The 14,653-nt window shown below is 33.4% G+C and overlaps 1 protein-coding gene across 15 annotated transcripts in view; it reads left to right on the forward strand.

Moving 5' to 3' along the window:
- Positions 1–14,653, forward strand: part of LOC134527184 (uncharacterized) — a 100,454-nt gene that overhangs the window by 79,790 nt on the left and 6,011 nt on the right. For 5 of the 15 annotated variants that reach the window (XM_063359626.1, XM_063359625.1, XM_063359627.1 and 2 more), the window contains one exon: positions 8,200–8,263. The exons of the other annotated variants lie outside the window; for them this stretch is intronic. In XM_063359626.1, the coding sequence (XP_063215696.1) occupies positions 8,200–8,263 (64 nt within the window). The remainder of the gene's footprint in view (positions 1–8,199; positions 8,264–14,653) is intronic. 15 annotated transcript variants of the gene reach the window in all.

A 14,653-nucleotide genomic window follows, 5' to 3' on the forward strand; every position in this document is an offset into this window, starting at 1 on the left:
AGCACTATGGAAACGGTAGGCATAATTGATTTAATATATGTAGATTTAAATTATTTTAATAAAAGAAAATATTTAAAATTTTAGTTATAACACATACATAAATATAATATTTGCATGAATTGCCTAGGATAGTAAGACTACCAACCAAAGAAACAATAAATAAAATAAAAAGGAAGTGTTCATTTTTTCAGAGGCAAACTAACGAAAATAGCTAATTCAGTGTTCTGCAATTGAAAGTTCACTAACAAAAAAATATTATATTCTGGAATACTCAAATATCTCACGGTCCTAAACAACAGATTAGTTAGTATTTTCATGTTAATTTTACGGAACATTATTTGAACATTAAGAAGAGAGCTGTCAATCTTATTGACTTCAACGACCGTGAACTTTAGAAAGGTGTCCCTGCACTATTTACTTACCGTATAATATAGAAGTTCGATGCATGAGCCAGCAACCAGTAGCTAATGAATATGTTGTACAGTACACTCCCTATTTAACGCGGTTGTCGGGGGACATAACTTTTACCCGCGTTGTTGCATAACCGCGATGTTTCGATGTGACCAAGGTCTAAAGGCATAAAACACCGCCTGTGTTCTAATAGGTTGGCAAGCACGCACAGTATAGACGGTCCGCCTTTGTGCGGACTTTGCATCCGCAGTTTTCACTAAACACGGGTGAAAAAATAAAAATAATAAATTTTAAAGATAAATATTAAATGTTGAATTGTTTTTATTTTTCCGCGTGCCGCGTACAGTTTGTCGCACGGCCTACGAGCGCGCCACACGCCGCCATACACACGTGCGGCACACAAGCTGCTGCTGCCAGTCTCGTGGTGTTAGCCACAGTATCTGCTTCGTCAGTGTCCGTAACAAAGTAAGTGCAGTGTGTGCGGTTACACACGATTCTGTGGTCAAAGTCTTCTAAAAAGAAAGGCCGTAGTGATACTTCAAACCGAATATGAATCGCAAAGTACCGAGTTTGATTGACAAAATAAAAATTTTAGATTTACTTACAGATAGCTTGTCTTTTGTAGAAGCAGGCAGCAGATACAGGAAAAAAACGATTCTAGCATTCGTACAATAAAAAATAAAGAATCGTCTATCGTGTCAAGTGGTTAAACTTTATTATCCATGCTTACAGTAAATTATAAATGGTCACATGTGGGAAACAAAAATTGCGCCAATTTAATTTTAGCGCAATCAGTGACGCCGTATTAAAAACCGTGTTAAACTTTGTCTTTACTTATTTCACCAAACGCTGTGTCGAGTTGCTGAGTGTGTGTGGCTCGGATCGGCAAGTGTTATATTCCCCAGCCTCTGTTTAAAGGTCGGGAGACCGCTACACATAAACATTTCCGCTACACATAAACATTTCCGGGACTTGTTTACTACCTCACGGCAAAAGTGGTACAGTATGGTTCACGTAAATATTGGACCACTGGGAATTCCTGGGCAAAGATTAAAAATACGCTAGCCGATTTACTTTACTATTTAATGTTAAAACATTATACCAAAGTAAAAAGATGAACTTGTATAATACAATGAATTACCCAATAATATTACGTCTGTAGGTTTAAGTTGTAACAAAACATTTATATACAGATGTCCAGTAAAGTACCAATTAAGATTCTGGAGTGGAATTTTAAACACCGGACTACCTGATTTTGCCTTGTACGCAGCGACGCTGCTCATTCAAGTGACTCATGCTCTGCCTGTGTGCTGCGTGAACACATTCCCTCCCCCACTCCCCCTCGTGTTTCTGCCCGCTCTAATCTCTACCTCTCTCCATATTCTCGGCTCGCCTCTCCCTACCCCGCGCTTGCCGACAACCAAGCCTATCCAACATCAATCCCCAGCCGAGTCACGCTGGATGTCGCTGAACGGTGGGCTTTATCAGGTCCCCTGTCCAATGCTTCATTTGTGAGATAAAGCGTTAAGAACTAGTGTTTCAGAAAATATCACTGGGCTGGATTGGACCATAATTTGAAAACCCTACAAGATAGAGGAATAATGTACGGAGATATCTTGTTTAGAATTTTACTGCGGACATTTTCTACGCCTAGGCTTTTTTCTGCCCGATGCTTAGTTTGTTAGTTACAACGCAAAATTATCCTAATCGGCTGTCAACCATTTATTCCATTATTATTATTCATTTCTGACTGGGGGACATGGTTTGACCCGCGATATACCCGATTCCGCGATCAATCGAGGCGCGATATACCGGGAGTTTACTGTATTTACAAATAAGCGACAAGGTATCCATTCACGTATGACATCGACAGCAAAACAGTGCTGCAGTGGTTGATGCATCAACAAGACAATATCCCGAAACAGTCCCGAGAGATACCCTAATGCTTTTAACAGTTTATCAGCTACCGGCTCCATTTCAACAAACAACACAATGGCACTATGTACTGCTAGTTTAATTTCACTTGCGTCGACAATCGGCCTACATGTGCGTTGTATTTACTGCAAGTAAATGGGAAAGAAGTATTTCGCAAATTCAATTGATTATGAAAACGTTTTATTTTTTTATATTTCTCATTTACAAGACTCTTAGTACAGTACAAAATAAAAAAAACATTCATTGGCGAAATTTAAACATACTTTTTTTATTGTTTAGTAAAAATTTATCAGTACAGTACCTCGAAATTCATAACACAAAAGAAGCAGGAGCAACACGGATAAAGTATTGTTTAATTATTTTTGATTTTTTTTTAAACCTAACAGCGTGAGACAAATGAAAAGTGACACCCATCATGCAGACAACACCAAAAAAATAATGAAAAGAAGCAGCATAAACACAATGAAAACTACAGACACTACTACTGATATAGTACACAGAAAAGAGATAAAACAACAAAAAAAAATTTCCAAAACAAATATGACATAGTTAATGTCATGTATATTCCAGTTTGAATTTAAATGTAAATGCATTTTTCATTATTTTATATACATACATAGTAAATTCTTCAACTTAATTAAGACTGAGCTTGGACGCCGTTATTAATTAAAACTAAAGAATTTTATATTGTTGTATAAATAATTAATGTTATAGTAATTCTTTAAGGATAATTTTTTTGCCTGGAAAAGAAGCGTGACTATTTAAAATTACTATTGTATCTACTCGTATGTTTCGCATGATCGTGGAATCTGTTAAATATGTGAAATGCAACATTTATTCGGTGTCTGTAACTTGGAACTGTAAGATATAGGTTTTTATAATTTCAATAACGTCACAGAAATATATATATTTTTTAATAAAGCTTCTAATGCGAATAGTCTAGGATTTAGGTACACTGTTTAAAACAAATTCCGTAAAAATATGGAAAGTACCAGTAAAAATGTATTTAGAAATCTCCGTAAATATGCTGACAAATGACTATGAAATAAGGAACATTTCTTTAAATGTACAGAATTTTCCGTTGAAGTATGGAAAGTCCGTAGTCCGATACTCCGATATATAGGTTTATCTATATTACTTTATAAATCTGTAGGTTCTGTCTGTACATTTATTTATTTTTGTCAAATTTTGTAATGTATATTCATTTCATAACTCACTGACCCTAATTAAAATAATTTTGTCTGTCTGTCTGTATGTTCTTCTAAAACTCAAGAACGGCTTGACCGATCTTGATAAAAATTAGTGTATCGTAGGAACATGTAATTGCGCAAATTATAGGCTCTATATGATATCGTCAAACCTTATGGTTAGAATAAAAAATACATTTAAATCATTATTTTCGTATTTCTTTGGTAGCCATATTCAATTGGCCTCCCCCCCCTCCCCCCCCCCCCGGTGCGTGTGTGATAATATCATGGTTTTCTATGATTTATTAGTTTCATAATCTGTCATTTAATTCATATAAATTGGTTTAAAAATTGATAGGTTATTGTAATGTATTTTAATAGGCTATCATTTGTTAACAAATAAAATGAAACATTTGTTTGTTTTATTATAACCATAACCATTTATTGATTTATTTATTATTTATTTTTATTATATTTTAAAACAAAATGCCCAGCGAAGCGGGCAGTTAACAGCTAGCATTTATATAAACACGTTAAAACTATGGGAATCTTCTGATTTTATCTTTTCTCACAAAAGTAATCAACAGAATGAAAAAACTATTTTCCTAACAGATAAAAACTATTAAATAAAAGGTACTACCCGAAATTTATGTAATTTAAGATTTTGACACGATTTTTATGAGTTTTTGTTATGTTTTGCAAATTCATATTAATGAATTTTATCAAATGTAAGTGGTAAATTAAATAATTTCCCTCATTGTACACAGAAAATAATTTTTTAACATGGATAACGATTCAGAGCGAGCAATACTACAGTGGTCTAGGTCAATATTACAACTATTTTAGTAATACTGTCATTTTATTCAATTGGCTTTCTAAACGTAATGATTATCGCCAATTCACTCAAAACGTTTTTCGCGTTGACAAGAATTCAGACAGAGAACTTACTTTTGTTTATTTTTATAATGAAAATATAATAATAACAGCAAACTTAATCAAGATAGGATAACTGATAGTTAAGTATACAAGGGTGAGAGCCATTTAGTTAGTGTATGTATCAAAAGTTTTGAACACTCAAACACAATCCACATAATTGTGCATCTCAAATAAAGTACTTGCATCTACAACGAAGGCTGGGAAAGTTCTCCTCGCATAAAAATGTTCCAAACTAGAGAATGTGTTTGACTCAATACATCATACATAATTTTACATTACAACAGTATTGATTTTGACAATAAAGACAACGAATTATAATCCATTTAAGTGTTGTTGCTTAAATTATAAATGAGAAGAATAATTTTACAGCTATTGGTACCATTATAACATTCATAAATATTAAACATTTCTCAAAGAGATATTACAATTTTCGAAGTTATAAAAAATAGTAACCGAAAATTAATATTATTTCACTGTTTTTTGTTAAAAATATTTTCTTAAATACAACACTTAAAAAGATTAATCAATATTATTATTGTGATGGCACAGCGGTTGGTGAAACAAAAAAAAAAAAACCAAACAATACGAGACTTTAGTAATCATTAAATAAAAACTCTTGTTTAGTTACTGTGATTCCAGCCTTAGATAAAATGTACTTATGAACTCAGAAAGTAACAGTAACTTAAAACTAGCAAATGTATTCACACTGCCACCAGTGTAAGAAGAATTTAGTCATATCAATATAACCGTCCTTTTTTAAGTGACCTTTTTTTTATTGTTATATGAACTAAATGAAATTAAAACAACTCTGGAAAACACGGTTAAGGACAAACTTCAAGTAACTGTATAGCAAAAAAAATCTGTATTACAAAGCCAAAAACTTGCTACTGTTCCCATGATATTTGCTGTAAAGTTACAACGAGTAATGTTTTTTTTATATATTTTTTAGTACAACATAACTTCTCTTAAGTATAACAAAACGTTATAACACAATACAAAATAAAAATGGTAATAAAATAACCCTACTTGTAAACGGATACTCTGCCAAACAAAATGCTATATACCAAAAACGTTCAATGGAATAACTACCAAAATAGCTTGATTTACGTGTTCATGCTTTGTATTATAGAGGTAATAGTCATCATCCACTGATGATTATACAGATTATTATATTTTTTTTTATTATATATGATTATTATATATTTTTTTAATGTTGGTGGCAATTCGTATCTCATTAAATTAACTCTCTACCGATTTTAACATTTTACAGTTTCGCAAGACCCCAAAAGAAACCCCGATTTCGGCATGGTACACACCAATAAATTGTCTAAGAGAAAACTTTAAATAAACAATCTTCTTCTTTATTACACACGAAACTATATACTAAACGATTATTCGCTTAAAGAACTCACAAACATGTTTCCATCTATTGCTGAATCACTTACTCGCCCGGAACTTTCCATGTCCTTAAATTCTTAAAACATACATTATCCGTTATCTACTATGGAACTCCGCACCTTCAACTTTGCTATCGATTCGTATCAAAGTTGAAAAGTCAAAGCCCATAGAAACCAACACCTACTTCTAACATATACTTGGTCCGTTTAAAGCAATATTTAAATGTACTCTAAATCTTAAAATTTGAGTATGGGTAATAAATTACTTCCGGATTATAGGGCGCCAATCAACCTTCATAAACTGTATATCACTGACCTGTCCAGCCAAATCTACCATGAAATCTAAATATTAACTTTATCAGATCTATATATTTTTTAACAACTATCTGGCCAGGTTTCATTACAACCATATGAATACAAATTCCTGCATCATAGTCGATCAGCAATATCTTAACACATAAATGATTATTTACATAACCTTTTAAGATAATACTAATATAAGATTTGATATTCCGATTTCCATCGGTGGAGATTAGCCAGTTTCAGTTAGTGATACAAGTGAGTAGGTTAATAGATATAGGTATATCATATAATTAAGTCAAACAATATTATTCTGACTAAGCTCAGTGTGAGCAAAGCAAGTGCAAGAATCTATTTATCTCCAGGGTACTCTAATAGGCTGTTAGTACAGAAATGAACTGAAAATTGATACTAAAATTGATTAAACAAAGCATTCAACAAGGCAATTTAAGTTAATACAAGACAAGTAAATATTAAATAATATGGGAAGGAATAATATCAATGTGTGGAGATGGAATTTGGAATATCGCAAAATTACATAAACACTTTCGAAGTAAACATTTGCATGCACAATACACTAAGTTGAGTACATACCGTTCGATGATACATAAAATTGGACAATAAATTAATCAAAGGATATATCGATGATTTTGTACGATGCTGTTCAAACGTCACGTACACGAAGATGCGTTGTACTCGAAGCTGAGTTAAAACAGCTCACAGCACGATGGAAGAAAGTGAACTCGGCAGTCGCAGTCCTCGTCGGGCGTGTTCTTAGCATTGTATACTTGTTCCAGAAGATCGCGGCGACTTCTCTTCAAAGATAACTGTAGTACCATCTCTTGTAGAACGCAGTTAAATTGGTGTAGTTCAAAGTTTATCAGCTCCTTCTCGAAGTTCTACGTCGAATTTGAATTAAAAGTCTTTGTAGCTCAACTCCTTAAAACATAGTTAGTTGACTAACTTCAACATATCTTGAGTTCCAGCTAGTTTCATATATAACATCGTAGCAAATTATAATTGTATTTCACAATTTATTGACGTGAATTCATATTTACGTAATTAACGTAATCAGTACTTTAGAATAATACTTCATTTCATTACCTCAATGTCTTATTAACAGTAATTCATTTTCCTTACACTTCTCATATCATAAAAAGTTATACCATTTATAAAATTTTCTTACAATAAAGAATTCCAATCAACATATTGTCTTTTTCCTTTACATCATAAATTCAAAGCACTATTGCATAGAGCAATTAATATAAATGTTATTTTACAAATAATTATCATTTATGGTCGGGAGAAACATAACAAAATATTCAATGATGTAATATCACACTACGCAGCAATCCCAAGAACGGGATTCCAATTTTTTGCTTACATGAAACACATTGTAGACAGGTCGTGCAAAATCGATCAGGGCGATTCGTAACATAGAAAATTAAAATAAGTGAACATTCATATTAGAAACATAACTATAAATATTTACACTTCAAATTTTTGCCGTTCTGAAAACAGTGATAATTATATTATTTTTTAAAATTTAGACGATAATTATCAAATTGACATCTTTTAGTTTCCTTTTTTTTTGTTTAGCAGAAGGCTGCAGATTTATGCGATTGTTTCTTTGTAAGACAAGTGTGTAAATTTCTATTGCTTTGTTTTTTTCTTCTTTTTCTGTAGCTCTTCTTGTGAACTGAGAATATATTGTGGGTCTCTTATTTTAATATTCCTCTTAATTATACTATCAACAATTTCGGGGAGCATACATTGGAGATAAAATCTTTTCAGCTTGGGTAACATTATGTTTGTCCAAAGGTTTTCATCTTTATAAATGGTTTCAACGAAAAAGTCATTTTCTGTTTGAACAACAAAATCGCAATAATATATGCCTGTAATGTTAAGTTGCCCTTGTATTTGATAATAGTACCTATGATTTCTTTTAAGTTGAAGTGACCCATGTTTTACTTCTAAGCAAAGTGATGATTTCTTATCTTGACTTGCATCCAGTAGGAGCCTATCTTTTACAGATGGCAAACACTTAATCTCGACTAGACCATCGTCCGAAACAAGCCCATCAGAAGATGCAGCCAGGTAGGGAAAGTCAGCACTTACAAATATGCCACATGGCCTAACTTCTATGCTTTTGGTAGAACTATACCTTGCCAATGCCTGAGACTCGTGAACTCTTCCATACAAAATGGCTGGTGTATTTAAGTCTTTAGGGTACAATAAATTTCGTACAAGATTGTGGCAAGGAGTATAATCGTGACGTCGAACTACGACTCCGAAGTTTGATGCAGTCAATCGGTTTATTCGAACTTCATGCCATTTCTCACTAACATGCTGACCCATCGTTGCGGCCTCGATACTTTCCCTCTTCGATGTTGTGTTACATTCTTCTCGCAACTTCGATAAATGTATTTTGCATCGAGACTCCATTTCTTCTACAGAAATATCCGGTTCCTGTAGTGAATCGTGATCACCATAGCTGGCATCTGGTCCACCACCCACTTTCCTTCTCTTCTTCGGTGCACCGTCTTCCTGATATTTTAATCTTCTTTTCGATGTCTTTTCTTGCCGTTTTTGGCACAGCTTTTTGCATGTAGAACCAGGACTGCGACCGTGCATATATTTCCAAGGACTTGGGTGCCAGCCTGGGCCACTTGTGTGAGCTAGTGCTGCCCCATAACATCGTGTAGAATAGCTCCATCGTTTTCCAAAATTAATGCGCTTTGCCCCCGTAAACTTCGCATTTAAAGCCATGTACCTGCAAAAAAAAATTATTTACAACACATCGTTACATAGATTTGATTTGATTACAAAAATGCATTACCACTTACCGTTCCGCAGCATTTGTTGTGCTGTTGGTAATAAGTTTGTCAGCTTTCCTTTCTAATGTTGCAATTATGTCACGTATTGGTTGAAGTAAACCAGATGCAGCAAGTTTGGGAAGCAAGTTCTCCTCTCCTGAATCTTTCCTTTTGCAGAATGAATGTCTGCATCTCTCATGAGACCCAAAAACATGGTTCGGAGCATTCTGCAAATCTTTCCTAAGGATATCCACTGCTTCCTTGCCAGTAATTTTTGCAGCTTCTTTAATGGCTGTTCGTACACCTTTAACAATCCTTTCTATCCGAGAAATATTATTACCCCCCTCTACTTTTGTTAGAATTTTTCTCCCTTCCAGTTCGTATGATTTGTTCGAGGCAAGCTTGTGTATTTTTTCACTGAAAGCCCTCGTGGCATGGTTTGCACATTCAACTTTGGTAACGTAGCGGCCATAGTCACACCTTTTTTGAATACTCGCTAATACTGCAGCATCTCCATCCCCAATATAGTTTTTATATATAATGCCATGCATCGCTATACTTTGGTTGAAACCTTCACATATCAAGTCTTTTTCCATTCCCGTTGAGGGACCAGAGTGGTTCTTGTAACACACGTGCTCTGGGATTGAAGACTTTTTAGATTTGGCTACAGAGAAAATACTGCAGTATTTATTTTTAATACCAAGAAATAATATTCTTCCAGTTTCTTGACCAATGATGACAGCCTGAAAAATAAGTTGTGAACATAATGAATTATTGTTGTTTAAGGTTAACTGTAAAATAAACAACAAACATCTATCTACATCAACAATTACAAAGTAAATTATTATTCCAACTTGTCTAATATAAAAGAAACTTACTACTCCTGTAGATGAATTGTATCCATGTCCGTAAGTTCGCTTACCCCATCCACCATCACCGACAACGGTTATGTATTGGGTACCATTTAGGTAATGTCCATTTTCTTCTGCAATTTTTTTTTCTTGGACACCTGCTGCCTTCACTTTTACTGTCAGATATTCTTCCCAAGCCTGAAAGTTTTTAATCTCAATGTGAAAGTGATTTCAGAATTTACGAAAAAAATTGCTTTCTTTTGCTATCTTCATTGAATTAGGTTAAGCTCATATGATCAAAGTTTATGCTTGATGTTCATAATATTCGTTTTAATTAGTGTTTCATTATCTCTATTAAGGCTATTACATTGAGTAGTTTGGTGATCTTTGACCATCAAAATAATACAATGGAATGCGAACCAGTGTTATTTCTTTCAGGAAACACAATGTGAAAAAATATATGAGCAATACACTAGGCTTAAAGAAACATAATTATAATTTATAACATTTGTCACACAAAAATCTCACCTGTTCAATTACAGTTTCGTGTTTCCGAAATTTCTCATTTGACATAACGGGTGTATTCATAACTGAAAATATCTCTTCGAGTTGACTGTAGCCAATTCCAACAGACACAGCTCCCCAAACAGCAGCATCATTTATGTCTTCAGCTTGGTCTTCATGATGAGAAGTTATGTGTTGAACTTGGTCGCAGGATACACATACAAATTTCCATGTACAAAAAAAACCAGAACGGGTTTCGCTGCGGAAATTAAATTTTCCCATGGTACATTCATTTTTGTGGGAGTTAAGTAATTCCATTTGTTTCATTACATGAGCAATATCGACACATCTATTACCACACAGCTGTTTGGTGATAGGAATGTGTGAATCGTCCTTTTCAACGATCAAATTAGGTAAGTCACCTACTGACTCGTCAGATAAATACTCCAAATCATTGCACCCATCATCTCTTGTGTCACTGATTCCTTTGCTGACATCGTTACTTGAATGCAATGGTTCAAATGAAACGCCTTGTTTCCCGCATGACCTGTAAAAATAAAAAGTGTGTACAGTCCAATATACATATATTTACTGGATGGTTTTGGTTGATGGTAAATCAATTGTTTTATAGCTAAGGGTAGGTCCACTAAGACACCTTCCGATAGTTTAGTATAGGCTCAAACACTCTGCAGTGAAAAAGTGGAGAGTCCGATACTCCATTTGGGGTACAGTATTTCCAACTTCGGCGTCTTAGGTATTCATGTGATGATTATTTATACATTTTACAAATAACCATACCATAATTATAGGCTAGCAAAAATTTAGTAATACTTGTGTATTTTTTTTTTTTAACCATAATGATATAACTGAAATACTGTTTGTAGAGGATAGAAAGCAAATTGAAAAATATAGAAAGTACAGGTTTCACGAAAGACAATTCCTTAAACTAATAAGTTTAAAAAATGACGAACACAATTTTAGCTTACTCGTTATTCTAACAAATCCCTCGCATTATTAGCTAGAGTAAAATTATCATTAAAAAGTATTTACCTCACTCATACCTCTCGTTACAAATGCACCAGCTATTGATCATTTTATGGTTTTATTTAATGTTGACATAATGTGCATTGGTAGTGATACGTTTGTAAATACTATCATACTTAAATTGTCAGACTAATAATATGCAAATATTTTTTGCGACAAAAATAAATTGAAGACAATGCATTATCTAGGACTTGAACTAAGAACCTCCGACCTGCAAACAGGCCTCTTACTGTCTTTGAAGGTATTCTAATTCGCTTAAAATTAGCTGTTACGCAATAAGCCGCATGTAATAAGAGCGGAGATGTTACGAAGCCTTAGAAATTGGACTTTAAATAGCATTACAGATTCGGGGTGATACGATGACATAAATTAAATCTTGCCGGTTCCTTGGTAGGTATTAAGTGGCATATTAAATAGAACTAAGAAATAAAACAATTTTTAATAATTTTGGTAGTATAGCATTAACAATAATAAACTACCTTGTCAGTTGGGAAATAAATATTCGTGTTTGCAACAAATGTATTTTTGAGAACCTTGATTGTTGTAATTTTACGGGACTTTAAAATCTGGGAAAATTATATTTAATCCTAATAAATGGATTTCCGAATTTCAAGTGACAAATACATTTTACTATAAAGTAACTGAAATGAAAATTCGAACAGGAGTTGCATACCAAATCCATAATTTTATCCACATAAATTATTATTTTTTTTAATTCTTACATTTTCACACTGTCATTTTACCCACGAAAAGCAACAGTGAACATGCACGGGTGGCCTGGCTGGACAGATGCGCCTCACAAGTCTGCAGGCTGTTATCCATCACCATAAAAAAAATATTTTGCACAGATGCAATTTTAATTTTTTAATATACTGAAAGACGTATGACAACACTTTCCTCAACACTTTTCAAAGCCAAAGCGTAAAAATTACAAATACACCTCAAATTTATGTAGCTATTAAAGCAATGAAACTACGCAAACACCAGAAATACCATTTTATATAGATTTTAACTTCCACACAGCTGATATTTTTGCCAAACACGTTTCGCCAAAATGATTTGAGAGTCTTGTTTTTTTATAATGAATTATTATGGAAACAGATATTACAATCAACGTACGTTTATAAAAGAAAACTTACAAGGAGAGGCTACCACGTTCGGATCACGGATTTTATTCAAACTTTGTACACTTTTAGTACTCCATAAGGACAGCATAATGTGCAAGTAGTATGGAAGTTGCAAGTATTTGGGCGTTTTCGATAAACTTGCAAAAGAAGTTTAACTCGTAAAATATATACCTAGCAATGCATGGTAACAGTAAGTATGAGATGGTGATGGTCTAGTTGGCAACGCACCAGATTTCGGTGCGGGGATGCCGGTTCAAATCCCGAATAAGACATGGATGTAAATGATGATGTCGTTTGGCACTTACCCATACACCTACAAATCCAACTACAAACATACAACGACACGGGGTTAGAAAATAATTACTACATTAATGAGGGGGAGATGTTTGGCTCACTGGTGACTATAAAACTTGCCAGTGTGCCATTCATCTTCTTTTTTTTTTTTTTTTTTTAAGTGGTCAGCGCTCAAAATTCATAAGCGTTAGATCTAGATCTCTGGATCGAATCCTACTGAGGATTTTTCTGTTGTTCATTTTTTTTTTAACACTGGTTATATTCATTAAAATAAATTGCAATTTCAAGGTAGTTAAATGAAAAAAAAAAGTGTATTTGCATTTACTTTTACTAAACTTCCAAATTATTTGTCCGTTCACTAATTTGTATTATTACAACAAATAGTATTTATATTTATAATCATTGACAAGTAAACGACTAAACTCAACGAGGTTTGTTATTCGATAGAAACAATGAAGTTTCCATGTGTATAGGAAAAATCACATTCATTTAATGTAGCAGATGCTGTTTTAATTTATGTTTCCTGTGTCTATGGCAAATATCATCATGGACTTGTACTGTCAAATGCACATCCGACGATTAATTAATATATTTCTCTTATATTCTGACGAATTGTAACTCATTGTATTATTGAATAAAGTTATTTAGACCATTATTTATTATCGATTTTTGCTTGGTATTTACCTCTTCTTGTCTTTATAATCTTTTTCTGCAGGTCGAACCGTCCAGGTAAATAGCAGTTCCAGGTGCCTAACCCGATCGCAGGAATGTCGCAAATTACGACAGGCATACATTTTCAGCATAAGTTTTATGTTTAGTTGTTAACTTGATGATAGCTATAAATATTTTATTTGTTGTAATAATAATTAGTGAATATACAAATAATTTAGAAGTTTAATAAAAGTTAACGCAAATACACTTGTTTTGCAATTGAATTACCTTTGAATTATAATACATATGAAAGAATACAACCAAAGTTGAAAAAAAAATTACAATATACCTTGGTAGGATTCGAACCAGAAACCACGCAATCATTAAACGTATTCGTATTAAAGAGTTTTTATTTACATAAAGAACCCTTAACAGTGTTTTGTACAATATTTTTTGACATGCCGGCACTCTGTGCTCTTTTGCCAAAATTTACATTTGTTACATTATATATTACATGGACAGAAACAGAAAAACAGTTTATTTGAAGGAAAATTAAAAAAAAAAGACCTTCTTGCAGTGTCCTGGCATCTTGTTTGCCCAATGAATTTTTTCAGCACTATATTTAGTTATAATATATTTACACTTACATCATATAAACTTAATTTTAAATTACTCTTAACAAGTAATTATATGAATAAGATTAGAATGAGAATTTACAATATTTGGCTAATTTGGTAACAACTATAAACTATTTACAATATTACATGAAAATTCAACTCGAGCACTAATGGCACTATGGTTGGTGTCAATTTTTCTACGCGCACTGGCACTGTGGGTGGTTTCCATGGTTGGCGGGTTTCAGCCCGGTCACGGTGGTCTGCCTGGGTGGTAATCTATTATTAATTTGTGGGGGTATGGGCAAGAATGCTTACCACTAGACCACCGCCATCTCCTACTTATTTTAACCTCACAACGCATTGGTAAATATTCTACGCGTAAAACTTCTCTTGCAAGTATAGCGAAAACGTCCAAGTAGTGATCCTTACTACTTGCACATTATGTTGGCCTAATGGAGTACTAAAAGTGTACAAAGTTTGAATAAAATCCGTGATTCGAACGTCGTAGCTTCCCCTTGTTAAATCATGTTGGTATTATATTATTATTATATTATATAATTAATACTATAACTAGTATGAAGTT

Source organism: Bacillus rossius, chromosome 1 (assembly GCF_032445375.1).
Source record: "Bacillus rossius redtenbacheri isolate Brsri chromosome 1, Brsri_v3, whole genome shotgun sequence".
NCBI classification, from domain to species: domain Eukaryota; kingdom Metazoa; phylum Arthropoda; class Insecta; order Phasmatodea; family Bacillidae; genus Bacillus; species Bacillus rossius.